The sequence below is a fragment of the Canis aureus genome, chromosome 1 (genome assembly GCF_053574225.1).
Source record: "Canis aureus isolate CA01 chromosome 1, VMU_Caureus_v.1.0, whole genome shotgun sequence".
Taxonomy (NCBI): domain Eukaryota; kingdom Metazoa; phylum Chordata; class Mammalia; order Carnivora; family Canidae; genus Canis; species Canis aureus.
Genome location: NC_135611.1, coordinates 90,422,657 through 90,445,570, shown reverse-complemented (window position 1 = coordinate 90,445,570; position 22,914 = coordinate 90,422,657). Strand labels below are relative to the sequence as shown.

General features: G+C 45.3%; 1 protein-coding gene across 5 annotated transcripts in view; it reads right to left on the bottom strand.

The window, feature by feature from the left end:
* The window catches only part of DMRT1 (doublesex and mab-3 related transcription factor 1), a 113,714-nt gene that overhangs the window by 45,655 nt on the left and 45,145 nt on the right, over positions 1-22,914 (bottom strand). For 3 of the 5 annotated variants that reach the window (XM_077908397.1, XM_077908402.1, XM_077908387.1), the window contains exon 4: positions 477-624. The exons of 1 other annotated variant lie outside the window; for it this stretch is intronic. In XM_077908397.1, the coding sequence (XP_077764523.1) occupies positions 477-624 (148 nt within the window). The remainder of the gene's footprint in view (positions 1-476; positions 625-22,914) is intronic. One more of the 5 variants, XM_077908401.1, reaches the window with a different exon arrangement.

Below are 22,914 nucleotides of genomic sequence, written 5' to 3'. Positions count from 1 at the left end.
TTTGCATTGCTACTGCACAAACTCTGAGATCTATTGTATTCAAAAATGTTTTATTATTTTGTTTCCTCCCCCAAAAGATGAATATGCCTTCAATTTTAAGATGGAAAAGTTTCAGAAGACAAGTTTTCAATACACAGAAATTCACTTCACCAAAAATAACAGGATTTGAGCCACATTTTCCTTTGAATTTGTATTTCTTATTGATCATCCTGAAAATACAGTGTGTGGCTTCTGATGGGAGTCCCTCATTTTATTTTTGTCACTCCAGGTACCCAGAAAAAAAATAGTGGTATTAAGAATTGAGAAAAGCAAAGCATTCCATAATGAAATACTGTAAAGAATACTCACAAGGGAGTCACGCAGCAATCTCCCAAGAGCTCCTGACCTGCAAGGCCTCAGAGAGATCTTGGGAGACCCAGTGGCTGGCTACTCATCCTCTCTCCACCCCAACCCAGGCTGTGCACCCGGACACCTACCACTGGCTTTGGCTTCAGAGTAAGAGGGGCCATCCTCGAAAGTGAAGATTTGGGACACGCTCTGGCCCAGGTAGGAGGGAGGTGGGTAGTACGAATGCATCCGGTACTGGGAACTCACTGCATGGCGGTTCTCTGAGTTTTTCATCTGCTTGAGAAAAAACAAAAAACAAAAAAACAAAAAACAAGGAATACACTGAGTTCAAAACTGCACTGTACAATGATTACAAGAACTGCTGGGTTCCTATTGATGTTGGAAGTATCTGTAACCATGAATGTGCACACATCCTCCAGCACAATGACCCTAGAAATGCTAACTGTGCATCCTAAAGGTGCCTTTTATACCTTGGGGTCCCTACTAGAGCCCCCCTGATGCCTGATTTGGTCACATGATACTTAGTTAACAAACACCAAGGAAAAGAGAGCAATAGAGTGGGGATGGCACAGCCTAGGAGCCCACACATCACCATAACACTGTCTACAGTTATATAGCCATAAGCAAGTTATTTACTTTCTCACTTTCCCTCATGTGTAAAGCAGGTGGCTCACCTTGGTTACCTCAGTGTTCATATAAAGAGAATATTTTTTAAAAGACAACACGCAAAACACATGTAAGAGTAAGCTGTTGTCATTAGTGCATGGACGTGCCCGATACGGTCCTCGACGTCTGTTCCCACCCCCCTTCCCTGCTCTCACTGTAGCAAAGAAACCCAAGTCTGAGATCTTGACTTCCCAGACCCTCCTGTCACCAGGGTCCTGGAGGTGACATGGACTCTGCAAACAGGACACGCAGGGAGGCATAGAAGGTAGACTTAGCAGTCGTGTGTCAGACTCTGCCTCTGGGACAACAGGGCAGCTTTTATGCAAAGCGCAGCAAGGCCCCACTGCTTCCTGACCTGTCATTCAAAGCTAAGGCGATGTGACCTGAACACTTAGAAGGGCACCCACCCACACTTCCACAAATATGTCAAATATGTTCTGTTTCCTGCATGGCCCCTGGAGCAGACACTGGGCATTGCAAGAACAGTCAGACGTCAATTATGCTGCATTTAAAAAAGTAGTACCATCTAAATTTAATGTACTTAAAAAGTCACTTTAAGGGAATGTTTGAGAAGAATCAGGTCTGTCCAAGAATTAAAGAGTACTTTTAAAATCATGTTTTTTGGGACACCTGGGTGGCTCAGCAGTTCAGTGTCTGCCTTCGGCTCAGGGCGTGATCTCAGGTCCGGGGATCAAGTCTCACATCAGGCTTCCTGCAAGGAGCCTGCTTCTCTCTCTGCCTATGTCTCTGCCTCTCTCTCGCGTGAATGACTGAATAAATCTTAAAAAAAAAAAAAAAAAAAAGTCATGTTTTTCAATCAAATAATGCTACTTAAGAAAATCATACTAACGTGGCAGAGGCTGGCAGGGTAAATTCATGTACTGGGCTTCCTCAAGATTATCTCTGAACATTAAATTTTGGACACTTTTCTAATCACGGCAGGCCTGTGTGTACTCTGAATATCTGGCATTGCTTGGTGTAAAGACCTGAGCCCCTGACTTCTGTGTGGAAGCTCAAGACACTCATTTTGGATGCTCCAAGTGCTCCACAGCACAAATGAATGCTCTGGGGGCCCCTGGGTGGCTCAGTGGTTGAGCATCTGCCTTTGGCTCAGGGCGCAATCCTGAGGTCCTGGGATCAAGTCCCACATTGGGCTCCCCGCAGGGAGCCTGCTTCTCCCTCTGCCTGTGTCTCTGCCTCTCTTCTCTGTGTCTCTCATGAATAAATAAAATCTTAAAAAACAAATGAATGCTCTGATGGGTGGATTACTTCTTGGAGAGGCAAAGAAGACTATTCCAGTTGATTATTTTCTCTCACTTGAAGTTTATCTGGCAAGTTCCCTTTATCCTGCCTACTTTGTTTCTCTGAAGCATATGAAATGGTATCTCTTCTAGCTCAATCACACAATTTATCTACCATCACATAAATCCTTCCAAAATAAGAGGTCGAACAAGCTGTACTTGGAAATAGCCAAAGGGGAAACACTGGCTGCCTCTTAATGAGTGAGCCCAGGGCAGGAGAGCCATTAAGGGGCCGTGAAATCATCTAAGAGGGCAGTGACAATCTGTGGTCACTTAACTACACAGGGCCTTGTGATCAGTTAGACCAGGACATTGCAAGGCTCTCTTCATGTGTATGCAAATGGCCTGGGGCTAAGCAGATTCCGATTCAGTAAGTCTTCAGTGGGGCCTCAGTCTGGTACACTCACTCCCCGGAGATGCTGATTCTGCTGGTTCAAAACCCTCATGCTGGTGACAAGGGACAAGAGTAAATGATCCTTCCTCTAACTACTTCACACCTTGAAGGTCCATGACCAAAAAAAGGACTTTCTAAAAAACTCTGTTAACCCATTTTTTATGACCGCCAACTTTCCACCTACCTGAGGGAAGGATGGAGATGATATGAACAGCATTATAATTTTTCACCATTTTTGTTTTTATACATGAGATTCCTCAGAGCTAAAGGCGTTTTCTCAGGGCTTTGCCGCCATCTAGAATTTCAGCAGTGGAAATAACCAAACTCCACCTCTCTTCAAATCAAAGAGCCATTTCTGGGCAGCCCTGGTGGCTCAGTGGTTTAGTGCCGCCTTCACCCCAGGGCCTGATCCTGGACACCCGGGATCAAGTCCCACATCAGGCTACCTGCATGGAGCCTGCTTCTACGTCTGTCTATGTCTCTGCCTCTCTCTCTCTCTCTCTCATCTCTCGTGAATAAATAAAATCTTTAAAAAAAAAAAAAAAGAGCCATTTCTGCCCTCCAGACTCCCCTCAAGTCAATTACACAGTCAGGTAATGCACTCTGAGCGAGAGCCAGGTGTCCCCTTTAACGCACGAAGTCCCACGACACAAATGACAGGGCCTCCCCACTACCCACTCTAAGTGCTGAGCTGGTTTCATCTCCTTCTGGTTTGACAACATCTGCAAGTCAGTTCTTCAAGAAAAATGCTTTTCAATATTCCCACTGTACAAGAAACTGGTGGTAGGATTAGAGCCTGGCAAGCTCTGCAAAATGCTAGTTGTTTTTTTTTTTTTCTTCTACTCTGAATTTGTATAAAGCCTCTTTTTAAATGTTGAAAAATGTTCACTGTGAGTCTAGAGCAAGATCAGCAAACTTTTTTGGCAAGTGGCCCAAGAGGAGAGATTTTAGGCTTTGCAACCCACAGGGTCTCTAGATAATCGGGAAATGAATGGGCATGGCTGTGTTCCAATAAAACTTTATTTATTGGAAAAAGGTACACAGCCTTCATTCCCACTGGAGGATGGGGAGGAGACCAGCCCACGTAGCCTGTGGCTTCACCACTAGAGTGTCTGATTTCAGTGCTCTGGGAGGTGGCCTGGCCCGGGGCTGCTTCAAAGTCCCCCAGGTAATTCTAAAGTGACGTCAAGATTGAGAACCAGTGTCCCAGATGTACTGAAAATTTCCCATACCCGAAATAAGCATGAAACCACAACATCCCCAGTATTAACTAAAAAATTCAAAAGGTTAAGTCTGACAGGCTGGTCAAAGGCTGCCAATCTCAGGTTGTATGGTATTAGAAAAGAGATTCAAACAAACTGCAGAGTTTCTATTTTAACTAAAGCTTACCAAAAAATTAACACAATTTCAAACCCATGCATGTTAATTTCTCCCTTTAATTTCTCTTAGGTTTCTAAAATGCATCAGATAGCATGGATTATTTGGAAATAAGAATTGAGATATTGGGGCAACTGGGTGGCAGTGGTTGGGCATCTGCCTTTGGCTCAGGTCATGATCCGGGGTCCTGGGATCGAGTCCTACACTGGACTCCCTGCAGGGAGCCTGCTTCTCCCTGTGCCTGTATCTCTCATGAATAAATAAAATCTTCATTTAAAAAAAGGGCTTCAAGGAAAAGAAGAAGGTAAAAAGGGTCAGACTCCATTTGAGGTTATTAAAATATGAATTTGCAGAAGCCATTTATCCCATCAGCCACATCCAACTTGAAGAATAACCTACAAATAACCATCCATGTGCTCACCTGCATGTAAGGACGGTTCTATGTATAGATGACTTCTGAACAACACAAGTTAGGGGCGTCAACCTCTCTAGGCAGTCGGAAATCCAAACATAACTTCTAACTCTCCTAAGATAAAACTACTAAATAACCTACTGTCGACCAGAAGCGTGACTGATAACATAAGTAGTAAATTAACACATATAAACAGGTTTCTTAGAATGAAGGAAGCTGGGGCGAGGGGGAAGAGCTATTAAGAAAATATAAGGAAAGGAAGGCACATTTACAGGACTGTACTGTATTTATCAGAAAAAATTTCACATAGAAGTAGACTCCTGCAGTTCAAACCCATGCTGTCCAAGGGTTGACTTGAGTATTTCTTTTTTTTTTTTTTTTAAGATTTTATTTATTTATTCATGAGACACACAGAAAGAGGCAGAGACATAGGCAGAGGGAGAAGAAGGTTCCCTGCAGGGAGCTCAATCCCAGGACCCCAGGATCATGCCCTGAGCCGAAGGGAGACGCTCAACCACTGAGCCACCCAGGTGCCCCCAACCCGAGTATTTCTAAATGAGTGTGTCATCTGAGACATGAAGCTAAAATCAAAATTGTGATTCGTCCAGAAAAACATGTGGCAAAATGTGATTTCAAACTCTAGATCCCTTCTAGTTCCCTTCCAACTGAAAAACAAACAAACAAACAAAAACAACACCACAGTCCTGGCTGCTTGTGCACAGAAAACTGGGCACAAGCCTTACTTTGATCCAGTAGTACTCAACTGGGGGCCATCTGTCCCCCCGGGGAACACGTGGCGACCTCGGCAGACACTCATGATGGCCTCAGCTGGCAGCCAGGAGGAGGAGGATGCGGGCCTCTACTGAGGAGAGGTCAGAGGCCAACCATGCACAGGACAGCCCCACACAGCAACAACTACCCGGCCCGGCATCTCAAGGGTACCCAGGTTGAGAAAATTTGTGTTAAACTAATCCAATCCCTGCCTGTGCTCAGCCAAAACAGCAAAGTTCTCCTGAGGAACAGAAGTTGTACACAAATTAGAGGCAGCATTTGATTCTGCTAAAAGGATGTAATTTTTTTCCTTTATGCAGGGCTGCCTTGTTTCTTCTCAAGATTTTACGTTTTTGTCCCTTTAAATTAAACAAACAAACCAAGTAAAACCTAAAAACCCAGTATTCCAGTGAATTATGACTCCCATTATTATTAGCATGTGGTAGCTGGCAAGCAAGAGGCATGTTTTATAATCTTATTACCCACCTCAAGTCTCTGAACCAGAGTGTGACCTACAGATAGGAGCTGGGCTGGTGGGGAATGTGCATGGTGTTAGTATTAACCCCAGAGGAAAACCTAAGAGCTTTGGGTTTGATTTTATTAAACCGTTGAGGACATACAGCACCGTAAATCTGAACCACAGGTTTCCTTTTTATATACCTTAGTCACTCTTTTTTATAGTTACAATAAAATCCCAACAAAACATAAAAATGTTAGACCCTACTTCCTTTAAAAAAAAAAAAAATTCCTAAATACCATTCCCTGGTTGTTTGGAAGCACTTCAGCCAGGAGGAGTGTGGTCTTGCCCTGAACTGCACGCTCCATCCAGGTGACAGCTGAGAGAGGTCCGTGAAGACCAGACCTCGGGGTCTAGTTGTCCACTGAGCCTGGCTCAGCTGCAAAGGAGGGCTGGCCATGAAAGAGAACAGACTTCTCAAGAACCATACAGGATAAAATGCCTAAGTACAAACCCTAATATTTAAAAAATAGTGAGAAGATGCCCTTGGCAGTGACTCTTGACTTACAGGCTATTAAGTTGCAAAAGCCACATTTGTGATGAACCTTTGATCTTATGAACAGAAATGTTTTTATGGAAAGGTTTATTGCAGGTCTCCTGGTGACACGAAGAGTCACTGGGGGCTGAATTTTGCCCTGATTTTGCCCTGATTAAAGGACTTCTTTAGTTTTAATAGGAAGCTTCTTTTCTTTAACATTTTATTTGAGAGAGAGAGAGAGAGAGAGAGACATCAGAAGCAGGAGGAGCGGCAGGCAGAGGGAGAAGGAGAAGCAGACTCCCCGCTGAACAGGGAGCCCAATGTGGGGCTTGATCCCAGGACCCTGAGATCATGACCTGAGCTGAAGGCAGATGCTTCACTGACTGAGCCACCCAGGCACCCCTAGAAGCTTCTTTCATACCATCCGGATGGGATGCTTCTTCCCATGCTCACCTAATCACACTCTGTGAGCCCTCCTAGTCCGGAGACCTTACCTGTGCAGGTGTTTCACCCAAAGGGCAAGTGCCCATTCACCTCCTGAAATACACACCTCATTATCCTCTGGGATGCCACACAGCAGAGTTGGAAATAATTATTTCTAATATACAAGCTAAAAATTGCTATTATGCACACATTTCAGAGATTACTGAAACATTAACATGGCAAACGCGGACTCTTGCGACACAGCAGATTCCTACAGCAACAACCCATCCCTCCCCTCCTCCTCCCTCTGGTCCTCTGATGCTCAGTTTCTCTCACCTAGCTTCCTTAACTTCCTCCGCTCTGCTCACCTTGGTTTCTCTTGAAGGTTCATTTAATGGAATGCCCTCCATGCCCCTTCCCCACAGGAGGGAGACAAGGGGACAGCAGGTAGAGACTAGCTTTGTGCCAACCCAGGCCCTTGTAAGAGATTCCCCCGGAAGCCTGGCGGTGGGGGGGGGACTTCTCCAGTGAACCATGGGGGGAAAGGCTAGGTCTGAGGGTCAGCTGAAGAAGTGCTGCACGCCCCAAAATGGAAGGGAGGCTCCTCGGGGTGGAGGTGGGAGAGAAGGCGGGAGGAAGAGGATGGCCATGCAGTGTGGCAGAGAGGACAATCAGTTAAGGAATGATACCTCTAAGACACCTGAGGTTTTAGACCCTGGATTTAGCTGCAAAAAGTCTGTGACACACACAAAAGCAAAATAAAACTTGTTTGAGTGGGCCTTCTCAAACAGAATGGAAGGAAAGGACCTCAACACCAGGTCTCAGTCAACACCAGAGTAGACACAAAACACGTGAAAACCAGCCAGGAGGGGCACCGTGGAAAAATAAGCAAGTTGTCTGCAAACACAGAATCATGACGTGAGAACATAAAGCCAGCCTCAACTCCCAGACATCCCAGGGAGGGCACACAAGGGTCCCGTCACTCTGGCATTCATTTTAAGTGGTGGACACCTCACAGGTATCAGGACGACAAGCGCACTTATCGATGGTCCGTTATGCTTGTCCTTTTTGGACAAACCAATTAAGATAGGAATATGTCCACATTAAGAAAAAAAATCAGGGACACCTGGGTGGCTCAGTGGTTGAGCTCTGAGTGGTTGAGCTCAGGGCATGATGCCAGGATCCTAGGATCAAGTCCCACATTGGGGTCCCCTCAGGGAGCCTGCTTCTCCCTCTGTATATGTATGTCTCTGCCTCTCTCTCTGTCTCGCATGAATAAATAAATATTTTTTAAAAAGAACCGTTGTATGAAATGTTTCATTTTGTGTAAACATTAACTGCATCACAACAAAACCTTTCTTATTCTGGGTCTCTGAAATGTTTGGAAGAGGGATGACTAGGTGGCTCAGCAGTTGAGTGTCTGCCTTTGGCTTAGGCTGTGATCCCAGATTCCCAGGTTCGAGTCCCACATGGGGCTCCTTGTATGGAGCTTGCTTCTCCTGCTGCCTGTGTCTCTGCCTCTTTCTCTGTGTCTCTCATGAACAAATAAAATCTTAAATAAAATAAAATGTTTGGAAAACATTGGCATATAAATCTAGTAAAAGGAAGCAAGGACCCTCAGAAACAGGTACACACAAGAAAAAGCCCAATTTTTAAAAAGGCTCCTTTTCCTGGAACCTGGAGTCAGGTACATGTCGGCAGGCGGGGGGTTGGGGGGCCCTCACAAGAAGAGAGAGGAGGGTCTGCCTACAGTCTCTGGCTGCAGCTAGCACAGCACCTCCCTCGTTTCCCAAACCACACAGCATCGATGATGCAGGATTATCTCTCTCCTGGTCAATGCCTCCGTCTGTATGGATTCACAAATCTCAAACACAAACCCTCACCTTCCACCTGAAGTCATACAGAGCTAGGCAGAAATGTAAGCATCATTTACAGGAAAGTCAGCAGAAAACACATCTTTGGTCAAGTGGCCGCTAGAAAAAGGCATAAAGAAAAGTCTGCATTTCTATAATTGGGCTAACTATCCAGACATAGGACTCCCCGTTTCCTCAAACACATCAAGTCTCTAAAAGTCTGAAAATGCCTCCTGGGCAAGGCAGTGGGGGGTTGCAATGGTGACATTCTTAAGGTAACTTTTTTTTTTTTTTTTTTTTATTGGAGTTTGATTTGCCAACATGGACATTCTTCAGAGAGTTGGAACAAATAATCTTAAGATTTGTGTGGAATCAGAAAAGACCCCGAATAGTCAGGGGAATCTTGAAAAAGAAAACCAGAGCCGGGGGCATCACAATGCCGGATTTTAAGGTAACTTTCTTGAGAAAATGTTGGTTCTCGATTGCAGGACGAATGGACTTTCAGAGGAAGAGAGTAAAAGAAAATTAAGTCAATTTATTGAGAGGTACTGGAGAGACCCGTGCTGTGTTCTCATGGAGTCCTCATAGCGTAATCATCATTAACATAAGAAGAACTGCTCCGAGGGATCGAATAATTCGCTTCCACTCATAAAGGGATTAAGCAGAGAAGCAGAATCCAAACAAAGCAAGTCGGCTTTGGAAGCTTCTCTAGGAAACCTCCCCGCCTTTCCCATTTTAAATTAAGATGTCTGCTGATTATAAAGACCTCCTTGCTGCCTTTGGCTTTTACCAGTCCTTTGAGTTTTCACTGCTTCAAGATCAAATAAGAAACTTCTTTGGGGCGGTGTGGCGGGGGGTGCAGTCTGAAAATAAGCCTGTAAACCATGCATTTGGGAACTTTGGTTTTAGGAGCAGAAGCCTTAGAGGCATCCATATCTGTTTCTATCTTGATGGACAAACTTAATTAACCTTTGCTACTCTGTTCCAACCTACTCTTTTAGACAAAACTAGTGACCCACAAACAATATGTTACCATCAGAATCTCAACGGCTGTGACATCAAGAGATATAGCCCTATCAGCAGTATCGGGAAATAAGCCACTTGGATTAGCCGCTCTAAGAAATATGGATTATATTCATGTCACACATGAGCTGTCAGAAACATTAGGATACTTTTAGCATAAATCAGCAGTGTGAAGGGTGTCTTATGAGTGCTGAACATGACAGACTGCTCCGAGGGCAAGGTGAGGGACTGTCTGGGGCCAGCTTCTCAGTGTGAGCACACACTTCACCTGAGCTCATCGTAAAAACTCCAATGCAGGCTGCTGAGGGTGATGAGTACGCCCACCTCACGCTGGCTTAGTGGCATGGAAAGGCCACTCCAAAACTATGATGCACAGCCCACTTCTAGGTAACCAAAATAACACAGAAATGACCCAAAAACTGCTTTCTGAAAGTACACAGAAGAGGGGGATAGGATAGGGGACAGGATGGGAAGCCACAGAACCATGCTTAAGGACCAGAGGCTCAGCAATTTAAATTCGGTTAATCCTATGAAAGACATAGGTGTTTCTACTTTCTCTAACACATCAAATCTCAGAAAATACTAAATAAGGGACGTGACGTCCTCTAAGATCTGATGAGACGTATCATAAGATACAAAAAAAAAAATAGGGCAGTGTGGGTGTCTCGGATGCTTAAGTGTCTGCCTTCAGCTCAGGTCATGATCCGGGGGGTCTTGGGATTGACCCCCGAGTCAGGACCCCTGCTCACTGGGGAGCCTCCTTTTCTCTCTCCCTCTGCCTGCTGCTCCCCAGGCTTGTGCTTTCTCTTTCTGTCAAATAAATAAAATCTTAAAAAAAAAAAAAATCCTGTGGCACCCTTCAAGGCTTCTTGCAAGGAAAAACAAGAACACGTGCTGCCCTACTAGAAAGGTGGAGTCAGGTAAACCCTGCAGTCGGAGTCCTGCTAAGTCCCTGCAGTCCCGCTGCAGTCAGGCAAACTCTGGCTCAACACCCGCTCTCAGCAGCTGTGTGACACTGGCAAGTTACGTCATCTCCCGAAGTGTCCGGTTCCTCACCCAGAGAGGCCATGACAGTCCCTGAGGGCTGCGTGCAGGAGTCGAGCAGAACGGCAGGTTTGAAATGCTCAGACCATCAGGCTGATCAACACCCGTCCTGCTGCACGCCCAGTCCCTTCCTCCATGGGGCCTCCCTCTGTGGGCACACCAGTGGGATGGGGTGGTCCCACTCCGGGACCTCTCTTTTGGGGTGCCCTTTGGCTGGTATGCCAGGGATCTGCTAACAAAGAAGGAGACATACAAACCTTCATATTCCATACATATTTTAAGTTCATAGACTTTTTGCTTGGTATTTGAAAGAAAACTCCATTCTCTGAATTTTTTCCACTTTTCAAATCTTAAAAATTTGAAAACCCAACTCCAGATCCTACCCTGCCACTATTACAGAGACACACACACACACACACACATACACGCACAGGGAGAGGAATGTGCCTTCATGTTTTTAGGGGCTCATACTATTACCCAAGGGGGAATTATTTCGTCTTCCTTCATCCTCCCAGGATTGGCTGATAAGAATGCCTAAATGCCAGAAAGAATGTTCATGAGAAGGAATTCGATGAAAAGATGTGAGAAACCAACTGAGGATGGTTTTGCCCCGGTTTCTCCATCCTCTTAGGAACCTGCTCCCTGGAGGCTGTCCACAGCCAGGGTTATGTCCTGGGTGCAGGCAGTAAAGGGGGCTACTCTCTGTAGAGAATGGCTTAAAAATAATAAAATTCATGGCAACGCCCGGATGGCTCAGTCAGTTAAGTGTCCGACTCTGGATTTCGGCACAGGTCATGATCTAAGGGTTGTGAAATCGAGCCCCATGAGCCCCGTATGAGGATCTGCGCTCAGCAGGGAGTCTGCTTGAGATTCTCTCTCCCTCTCCCCCTGTCCCGCCCCTGCCTGCAGGCTCTCTTGCTTTAAAATAAATACATAAAATCTTTTTTAAAAAAAAAAAGGTAATAAATCTCATTTAAGTCACTCTGCTTTGATTTGTCACCATCCAGTGGCAACTCTCAACAACAGCGGTGATGAGATCCTGGCCGCGCCCTGCCTTGCATCCAGCACACCAGGCTCATCCCCTCATAGGGACCACCTTCCCACAGGCACCAGAGCCCTCCCCAGGAGAGCTGCAGACTCCATCCCAGCAGCAATCAGAGAATCCATGTGTCCTTGGATTCTCCCGTCACCACTTCCCTGCGAGCTATACCTGGGGTCCGGGTGGGGAGACAGGCAAGGCTAGCACAGTGCGGGGGAGAGAGTCAGTACTCAGTACATCAATAATAATGAATGTGTGAATGAATTTCTTACACATGCTCTGTAACACAGTGAAGATTTTTCCATAGTTTTTTTTGTTTTTTTTTTTTAAGATTTTATTTCTGGGCAGCCTGGGTGGCTCAGCAGTTTAGTGCCGCCTTCAGCCCAGGGCCTGATCCTGGAGACCCAGGATCGAGTCCCACGTCGGGCTCCCTGCATGGAGCCTGCTTCTCCCTCTGCCTGTGTCTCTCATGAATGAATAAATAAATAAAATCTTTTTTTTTAAAAAAGAATTTATTTCTAAGTAATCTCTACAGCCAATGTGGAGCTCAAATTTACAACCTCGAAATCGAGTCACATGTTCTACCGACAGAACCAGCCAATCAGGTGCCCCAGAGATTTTTCATAACCCCATTCTTTTTTACCTTTCTCTCATATTCCTAATATATATATTTTAAAATAGGGCAAACCAGCCTCTGTTAAGCATTCCCTTGATTTTGGTCTTTATTCAATTAATGAGGGAGGGACGCCTGGGTGGCTCAGGGGTTGAGTGTCTGCCTTTGACTCACGGCGTGATCTCAAGGTCCTGGGATCGAGTCCTGAATTGGGCTCCCCAGGGGGAGCCTGCTTTTCCCTCTGCCTCCATCTCTGCCTCTCTCTGTGTCTCATGAATAAATAAATAAAATCTAAAAATAAATAAATAAATTTAATGAAGAACACTTAGCTATAAAAAATGGGCTCCCAAAAAATTTGAGAATCACCCAGCCACGTACTTAAAAATACTGTCAAAAAGCAACTAATCTTGTATCACATTCACATCTGCTTAGGAAAAAAGGTAAACAAAAAGGGCAAACATAAACAGATAAGATTTTGGCCACCAGCCCAAGCAAATCAAATCTGAAAGCTTTCAAAAACTGTCATCTAATTATCTGGTTTATCAAGCAGATTACGGAATCCCCCGATGACTGTATTATTTATTAACCTGATGCTGCTGTGTCAGAGACCGGGTTATGTAACAATCTCACAACAGACTGATGATGCATTTTTTTTCTGCCTCCAATTGAATATGAAGCAGTCCCTGGGGTACACCAGCCCTTTACAAGGTTTTCCAACTGATCTGTTTTCCAACAGATCACAGTGAACTTGTGTCCGAATGGAAATGAACCTGTAGGATGGTCCTGGGTGTCCCAGAGTCGCCCCAGGTTCCTAAGTACTGAGGTTATTATGCTCCACCTGAATTGCCTGGATGCTACTGGACAGCCCCAGCCAGGCTGAGGATGTCCAAGGTCTGGCCCCTGGCCCTAGATGTTTTCAGAGTCAACATCGCTGGCCCCAGGGCTGGGTTTCCAGAGGTCAGCTCTGCTTTCTCCTGTCATCCATACGTCTTGAATCAAAACAGCCTGCAAAAAATGCCTGCTGTGTACCCTGCTGCAGTTAGGAGACATCCCTCACCCCACCTCTTGCCATCTGTCTGAAATGCCCACCACCTCCTGCAGCTTTGTCCCAGGCCCAGAGCCACTGGGCCCTACTGTCACCACAGCCACCAAATCCCATGAACACCTGCTCTGGCCATGGGCTCAGAAGTGTGCAAACCACCGAGCGTTCCTAATCTGTGAAATGACATAGCAATACCTTCAGGGAAGGACATAATAAACACCAGGCGATGCCTGCCATGACTATGTCTTGGCATCGTCTAAAACAAGACAAAACAGCAATTCCTCCCTGCAAAGGCTTGTTAGTAAGGTGGAAGTTGGGAGGCAGAGAGTGGGGACTGCACTCATTGGGGCTGCACAGCTTGGAGAGTCTCAGGAATCCTGCCACTGCTGCACCTTTGGGTCCCTGACCCATAGAAGCTTGCTCCCCGCAGGATTGAGATTATGTTGCAAAGGCCCCGGGACACTCGAGTTGTTCTTTCTCCTTAAAACAGAAGAACCAAAAGAGGCAGTAAGCCTCAGAAAGTGATAAATGTGGGACGCCTGGGTGGCTCAGGTTATGATCCCAGGCTCCTGGGATCGAGTCCTGCATCGGGCTCCCCCCAGGGAGCCAGCCTGCTTCTCCCTCTGCCTATGTCTCTCTGCCTCTCCCTCTTATGTCTCTTGTGAATAAATAAATAAAATCTTAGAAAACAAAAAGTGATAAATGGAGTCATCGAAGGAAGGGAAAGTTCACAATAGAAGCAACAAGGTCATAACCTTGGGAGAAGCCCCACACCTTCCTTTCACTGGCTCCAGACTTTCCCAGGTCTGTAGGGACTTGCATGCTTCCTTAAATAGAAGATTCCTGAGACTGGCCCTCTGACCTAGCCAAGTCCCAAACCCTCACTGAACCGGACAGCAGGGCCCATGTGCGGTGCACCGGAGGGAGTCTGACAAAATGCGGAGCCTTCACAGAACTACCATTAAAAAAAAAAAAAAAAAAAAAAAAAAAAAAAAAAAGGAAGAAAAAGACCATAGCACTTCACCTACAAAGAGTGAAGCTGAGCATTAAGTGGACACAATCACTAAAAAATCCAGGTGAAGACCCAGAGAACTTTGCTGTTGTCATGGTGACGCGATGACTGACAGAGGTTTCCAGACTCTCTGGACTGCAGACTAGTAAGACATACAAGAGAAAGAGATGGGGAGGGACAGCAGTAGTGTTGCCAACTGAGGGCATTTATACAAAAAGAAATCCTGCCACCTAATAGGATCATTTTAGTTTTGGGTTTTTTTTTTAAGATTTCATTTATTTATTCATGAGAGACACAGAGAGAGAGACAGAGACACAGGCAGAGGGCGAAGCAGGATCCCCCCGGGGAACCCAATGCAGGTACTGAATCTCAGGACCCTGGGATCACGACCTGAGCCAAAGGCAGATGCTCAACCACTGAGTCACCCAGGTTCCCCAAGATGCTTTTAGTTTTACAAAATGTTGGAAGGGCAAACTCTCAATAAAAACAATTAAAAAATTTTTTTTAAAGTAAGATCTACACCCAGTGTGGACTTGAAGTCATGACCTCAAGGATCAAGAGTTGTATGTTCTACTGGCTGAGCCAGCCAGGGGTCCCTAAAAACAGTTTTTTGACTTGAGTAATTGAGCTTTAAGAAACACTCACTTGTCCTTATTTTCTCCTTTCTCTGCAAAAACCAGCACGAGGATAGTGAACCACTATACACATTCCCAGTAAAATAAGATGAGACCAACATCCATTGCTGGTATGGAAACTGAGTAACGCACTGAGAACATGTATGAGAACTGGAGGTATTTGCGGGGAAATGGCAGTACCACCATTTCTCTGTGTCTAACCTGGATATCCCAAAATAAGCAACTAGAAAATTACTAGAATTACAGAGTTTACAGAAGTGGTCAGATACAAAATAAATATACCACATCACAGCAATAGAACCTGACACTTTCCATCAACCTAAGCTTATGTCTAATGCCTCTTTAAGGAACCAAATAAAGATTGTTTAGCGCTAACAGCTCAAGGCAAACCCACATCTATTTTAATTACCTTTTCCTAAGGAAAGAAATCGCTTGAAATGCTTTAAATTGAATTTCTTCTCATAAACTCTTCTTGTGACTGCTGGCAAACTTTGTCAGTTTTTCTTTCTTGAGAAAAAAAACAGTGTCCTTCCATCAACAGATAGTGGCCAATAACCAGCTTGCTCTAAAAGGAGAAGCCTCAGGGGAACCCTGGGTGGCACAGCGGTTTGGCGCCTGCCTTTGGCCCAGGGCGCGATCCTGGAGTCCCAGGATCGAGTCCCACGTCAGGCTCCCGGCATGGAGCCTGCTTCTCCCTCCTCCTGTGTGTCTGCCTCTCCCTTTCTCTCTCTGTGACTATCATAAATAAATTTAAATAAATAAATAAATAAATAAATAAATAAATAAATAAATAAAAGGAGAAGCCTCAGCTAGCTTAACCAGCCAGGTGGAGACGGTTTGGAGGGAAAGGCCCGGAGATCACAGGACTGAAGAGAGAGCACCTGACCAAGGGTCGAGGGCCCAGGGCTGGGGCCTGGCTCTCCTATGACCAGCGGTGGTCCACAAATCACTCCAACTTTCTCAGCTACGTAAAAATGTATCTCAAGTCTGCTTCACCTTAAAAACTGAAGTGGATTTTGCATTCTGCTTCCTTTTCTCAGACATGGTGTTTTTTTAAATCTAGGAATATTTAAAAATACTATTAGGGATCCCTGGGTGGCTCAGTGGTTGAGCATCTGCCTTTGACTCAGGGTGTGATCTTGAGGTCCTGGGATCAAGTCCCGCATCGGGCTCACCAGGACCTACATCTGCTTCTCCCTCTGCCTACGTCTCCCTCTGCCTACGTCTCTGCCTCTCTCTGTGTGTCTCTCCTGCATAAATAAATGAAACTTAAAAAAATATATATTGAATAATAATTAGAATGGTCTCCCTGGGAAGATAGGGAGGGAAGCCAGGTTTAAACCACCTACACTTGCCCGGGACCCTCCTGTGGGACTTCCAAGTTCTAGATGAGGAGGGACCGTTCCTGCCCCCTACACAGCATATGTTCAAGAAGTCACTTCCTCTCAATCTTTTTAGCTAACAGATTGTGATGCTGAGCAACAGTAATGAAAAGAAGCCATATGAAAACGGGCCCCATCAGGCTGCCTGCTGTAAGACAGAGACCATCATGGGGCAGGCTTCAAAGGGCTAGGGCTTTTGTAAGCCTCTGCCTGGCCTGCTGGCCCCAGCCCATCAAAGGTGCTAGAGGGCCATCCCAGGAATGCTCACAAGGGGGCCCCTACTCTGTGCCCCAGATGTGAGAATCCAGTTTCCTTCCTGCCTGTATCTCAGTTTCAAGCCCAGGGCTATTTACATGACTCTCAAATTCCAATCTCTTTCCAATTGATCACAGCACCCTTCCCCCAAGACCTGCTTTTTGTATTTTTGTCTGTTTGGTCCAGGAGCAGATCCCTAACACACAGTAGGATCTCCATGCATGTTTTTTTTTTTTTTTAAGATTTTATTTATTTATTCATGAGAGACGCACTGAGAGAGGGGCAGGACATAAGCAGGGGGAAAAGCAGGCTCCATGCAGGGGAGTCCGATGCGGGACTTGATCCCAGGACCCCGGGATCATGACCTGAATCAAAGGCAGGTGCTCAACCACTGAGCCATCCAGGTGCCCCTGTGCATGCTTATTTAATAAATGAACACATCTGGTGAGTTGCATAATCATGAATGCGCAAGCATATCATAAGACAATTCAGACTTCGGGATCCCTGGGTGGCTCAGCGGTTTGGCACCTGCCTTTGGCCCAGGGTGCCATCCTGGAGTCCCGGGATCGAGTCCCGCATCGGGCTCCCTGCATGGAGCCTGCTTCTCCCTCTGCCTGTGTCTCTGCCTCTCTTTCTCTCTCTCTGTGTCTATCATAAGTAAATAAATAAATAAATAAATAAATCTTAAAAAAAAAAAAAGACACTTCAGACTGAGCCCAAAATAACCACCAGAAGGAATGAAATCACCTGTGTTGCCATTCTGACCACACCCGAACCGTGGTGGGAATGAGAAGTCTACCTGGGAGTCTACATATCTAGGGGCACCAGCTTCCAAAAAAGCAACCCAGAGGTCCCCTGCCAGAAGAACTGAAAGGAGACCCCAGGTACAGCTACGAGCCCTCCCGTATTTATTTCTGCTCACTTGCTATGCACCTCTCCCTTGTCAACCTGGTACAACATGTTTATTTAAGAGATAATGTTGCCGTGGAGGAGTGCACAAGGCAATAAACAGCTTTTGCAGGCAATTAAATGCAGAAGTGGAATTGAGCTGCTGGTCAGTGAAACCAGCCATTCATCGTCAGTCTGTTCTAGTGTCACAAATGTTAGTCCTGTTTCACAACAGGACAGGAATATGTGATTGGGCCACAAATCTGCAGAGGCTGGAGGCAGACCCAGAGCGGTTACACCAGCTCTCAGCGCGCAGGACATTAACACAGACGAGTCTCGAGAGCTGGGAGGCTGACCTACTACACTGCCCTATTTCATTTAATAGGTTGGGCACTTAGTAGGTGCTCAATAATTATTTGTGGCATGCATGATTTTATAGGGACACTTAACCAGAGGCCTCACCTTTACAATAAAATGTCAATGGTCTCTCTCTGCAAATAATTCTAAGCCCTCCCTACTAATCTCTTAGAAGACTAGCTTTAAAAAATTATGATGGGGGATGCCTGGATGGCTCAGGGGTTGAGCATCTCCCTTTGGCTCAGGCCGTGATCCCAGGGTCCTGGGATGGAGTCCCGCATCAGGTTCCCCACATACGTCTCCCTCTGCCTATATCTCTGCCTCTCTCTGTGTGTCTCATGAATAAATAAAATCTTTAAAAAAGATTATGATGATCTCCACTTCTGTCAGTTTTTTTCTAGGAGTCAGAAAGGAGTGCTTTGTTGAGAAACAGGCATGCTGCCCCCCACAACACACACTGAAACATGGAGCGGCACGGGAAGGAAGGTAACTCATAGAATGGTGACTTGCTCCAGCCAGGAGTGAGGAAGAAGTCAGCTCCTAGCATCAGACAAGAAAGTAGCTGGAGGAGACGCTGCTGGAGATTCGGGCCCTCCAGGCTGAGCCAGCGTCGAACCAGGGGAAGGAGACCAGCCCAGGGCTCCCCGCATGCAGCTGTGGGACACAATGGTGGGAAAACAGGAAAAGCAAGGGGGCACCCACAGGCCGCCTTCCCCCAGGAAGCTTCCACCAGGGGGCGCAGGGCATGGGCCCAAGAACCGAGGCAGCGCACCTTCCTGAAACCACAGGGCCAGAGCTTCGATGGTGGTTCCCTACACTCCTACCCTAACAACTCATCTTATTATTTTTTTTAAAGATTTTATTTATTTATTCATGAATAACACATAGAGAGACAGAGATACAGGCAGAGGGAGAAGTGGGCTCCCTGCGAGGACTCAATTCCAGGACACTCAGGTGTTCTCCTAACAATTTGTTTAAAAAGTGATGGGCAGTCCGGGTGGCTCAGTGTTTTAGCGCCACCTTCAGCCCAGGGCGTGATCCTGGAGACCCGGGATCGAGTCCCACATAGGGCTCCCTGCATGGAGCCTGCTTCTCCCTTGACCTGTGTCTCTGCCTCTCTCTCTCTCTCTCTCTGTAGCTCATGAATAAATTTTTTAAAAAGTGAGTTGTCCAGTTCTTATTAATAGCAGTGACACTTACTAGTTTTACATATTATTTGTAGGTGTTCACTATTAATACTTCTCTATCACATACACATCTTAAACATACGTTGCATCATTGTAATCTATCTCTGTTTTCAGTTTTCTATTTGCTAAGTGGAATACATTCTTTCTTCCCCAACCCTGTAAAAATTATTCCACAGGGCTCCTGGGTGGCTCAGTAGGTAAAGCGTCTGCCTTTGGCTCAGGTTGTGATCTCAGGGTCCTGGGATCGAGTCCGACATCGGGCTTCCTGTTCAGCGGGGAGTCTGTTTCTACCCCTAGCCCTCCCCCCTACTCATGCTCTCTCTCGCTCTCTCTCAAATAAATAAATAAAATCTTAAAAAACTATTCCACATACAAACTTGGCCCATATTCATATCACAGTCTTCCAATAGTAACTAAAATGGGCCTTATATATACTGTATCTCATTACAAAGGGGACTGAGATAACTAGAATACATATAAAAAGAAGGCTGAAAATCAGATAGATTAAAAAAATAAGGATTAATGAAAAAATTCACCGCAGCCTGAAAATCAAATAGATTTAAAAAAATAAGGATTAATGAAAAAATTCACCGCAGCCAACACTGGCACAGCCTTTGTCGGTGTACACACAGAATCTTCTGCATGCAGTAATCACTTTACTTCACACGTATCCAGGCAACAGTTCTGTGAAGGTGGTACTATGCCCTCTTCACAGACCAAGACACAGAGACTCAAAGGCTATTTTGTATTTTGCTCAAAAAAAAAAAAAAAAAACTGGATTACAAGTTAGAAGTCAATATGGATTTTCCCACACCAGACTCCATGTTTCCCTAAACCAATAGACCTAGTCTTTCGGCCAGGCTCTATCATCCACTAGCTGTGTATGCTGAGTGAATCCCTTTTGCTCCAGACCTCTGGAGCAGGATGGGGTGAACTGGAATGAACAGGACCCACTGCAGCTCTGATAATCACTGGACTGACAGTCACCTGCCCTATTTGCAAACTGGCTGCTTGCACCTAGCAGGCTCTTGCATTTTTAATATTAGGAGTTTATTTCCAAGAAAACTAATTTTTGTGGGCATGACAACAAGGCTTTAAGTCAAACTTGTATATATATCTGGTTATAAGGTTAATCCACAGACCCTTTTACAGCCTCAGACTTAGAAGGGATGGAGAGGCCACATGGTCAAGTCCCCACATCTCAATTGTGAGGATCATTTTCTAGGTTACAGAAACATTGTAGGTTGCCTAAATATGCTTTACTGATAATCGCATTCAAGGAAATGTGTATGCAGACTCCAAAAGCAACTTTCTGATAGCAGGGAATGCAGCATATTTCGAACACTAACTGCCAAGACGACAGGAAAGCTTCAGAGGCCTCTCTCGCAGCCATCATGGGCACTGTTCTGGAAGTTTCTGCCTATTCCAACCTCCACGAGGGAAGACAGAAAATCAGATGAGGTTTCCAGAAAACCAGATGAGGTTTCTTCTTTCCAAGAAGATTCCCCCAATGAAAAGCAAAGCACTTAGGTAGAAATTCTAAGCCCTAAAGAACTAAAGAAGGCGGCCTTAGTGTTCCTATTAATTGATGGTGGTTCCCAGGGCCCTGAGTTTATGGTAGATCCAGTGGTAACCCAACAGTGCTGAGAAACACTGTGGAGCCAGACAGAGAGATTCGAACTCCAGCCCTCCTGTTTGGTGACTGTGTGACCTTGGCTAAGTCAGCCCTCTGAGTCTCAATCCTCCGCTGTAAAGAGGAGACCACACGCTATGCTTCCTGGGGCTACGAGGAGGACTCACCGCTTAGGAAATGCTAGCTGTCATTCCTGGCGCTATTACTTACTAAGAGGAATGGACTTCCACTACAGTAGCAGAGAGGGATCTATTTCTGCAAAATAATTTGTTATGTGAGAATAGATTGCCAACGGCGACTGGAGAAGAAAAAAAAACTCTTAAGCCCAGCCTTCTGGGAAAACAAACTCATGTATTAAATGATGTCTTGGCATCTCTCCTGGGTGGCTAAGCAGGGACACCTCTCTCTGTAAGTGGTGGTGCCAGAGACAGTGCAAACAGCATCCAAACTGCCGTTCCCCACAGGACTAAGAAAGTTTGGGAAAGATTCTCCCTCCCACCTGCTGGACAGAGGGTGCAGCAAAGGAGAGGGTGCAGGAACTTGCCCTTAAGGAACTCGCTCTTCACCCACAGCACCTGAGACATCTCTCCAAGATCAGGCAAGGAGGGTGGCTGAGAGACCCCGTCTCCTCCTGGCTGTCCCTCAGAGGGAGGACTTGGTTAGAGACCTCCAAGGAAACCCACGACCTCTGCCATGCCCTTCCCATGCTTTCCAGGTGGAATAAGAAACATTAATGTGTCCAGCATCATATGCCATCTGCCATCATACACCTGCTGAAAGATTCTGACAAAGTAGGAGGACATGTTCGACTCTACTGTAATGCTGATCATGATCTTGCTGGCTTTCTTTCAGAAAACACTTAAGATTTTTTTCTCATCCTTTTTCTCATAAGCCAACAGGTTCACCTTCCTACTTTATTCTTAAAGCCTGGAAGGAGCCAGAAAACCAGGATGCTTCAAAAGTAAGTCTTGCTTCCTGGGAATCTACAGGATGTGCATTTTTTGTTGTTTTTCGTTTTCAGAATTACAGGAGACTTCTTTCTCCTTTCAGAGAGGAGAGTCTCTGATAAAAATCAACCTAAAACCTACCCCCAATAATAATATCCAACTGGCACTTGGAGAGGCTTGTAGCGGTCCAGGCTGAAGATTCATAAATCACTGCAGTTCCTCTACAATCATGTTATTCTGAGTTCTCACTCCCAATGCTTTAAAAGTCTCTTTTTTAAAAAGTTTATGATTCTGGGGACGCCTGGATGGCTCAGTGGCTGAGTGTCTGCCTTCGGCTCAGGTCATGATCCTGGGGTCCTGGGATCAAGTCCCACACCGGGCTCCCTGCAGAGAGCCTGCTTCTCCCTCTGCCTATGATTCTGCCCCTCTCGGTAGAGAAATAAATAAAATTTATTTATTTCATGGAGATAATGGAGAAATAAATAAATAAATAAATAAATAAATAAATAAATAAATAAAATCTTTTTTTAAAAAGTATGATTTTAAAAATCATGTCTCATGGAGAAATAAAATCTTTTTTTAAAAAGTATGATTCTAAAAATAAAATGTATGGAAAACTTATGAAAACATGTAGCCCAGTAGATTAAGGCAAACATATGAACAGGTTGAAGAAGTCTGATCCCTAAGGGTAGTGAGAGAATCCAAAAAGTGGGGTGGCTTGAATATTAAGAACATCCCCACACCTAAAAAATACAAAATGGAATAGAATCGCTCACAGGAAAATTTCAACCCACTTTTTTTTCTTTTAAAGTGGGTAATAGAAGGTCAAAGATTTGCCCTAAACCCCCAAATACATCTGTCCCCTTGTATTGGAATCAAAGCCCAGTTGACAAAACCTGAGCTGGCAAATGTACCCAAAGTAAGAATAGTTCTCCCATCTGACGGTCAGAAGGGGGCTTGGAGGTGGTGCATGCAATCACTCATGTGTCCACACTCCTGCAGCTTGGTGACCCAGCCTGGGAATGCTTTCAGCGCTTCTATCTCCTACCCAACATACTCCATGATAGAAATGGTTAAATCTGAGGGAGCTTTACAGCTCTAGAAAAATGCTCCTTCCCTGACAATGCAAAATGCTTAGTTTTACCCCAGATGTTAATTTAAAAGCTCCTGATTGCACACTAAGAGTATGATTGAGGACCTTCATTCTCAGCTTAAAAAAAAACAACAAAAACAAAAACAAAAACCTAATCTGGCACAGAATGACAGTAACCTCATTCCTTTTCTTACCTTGCTTCCATGCAAACACACAGATGATGA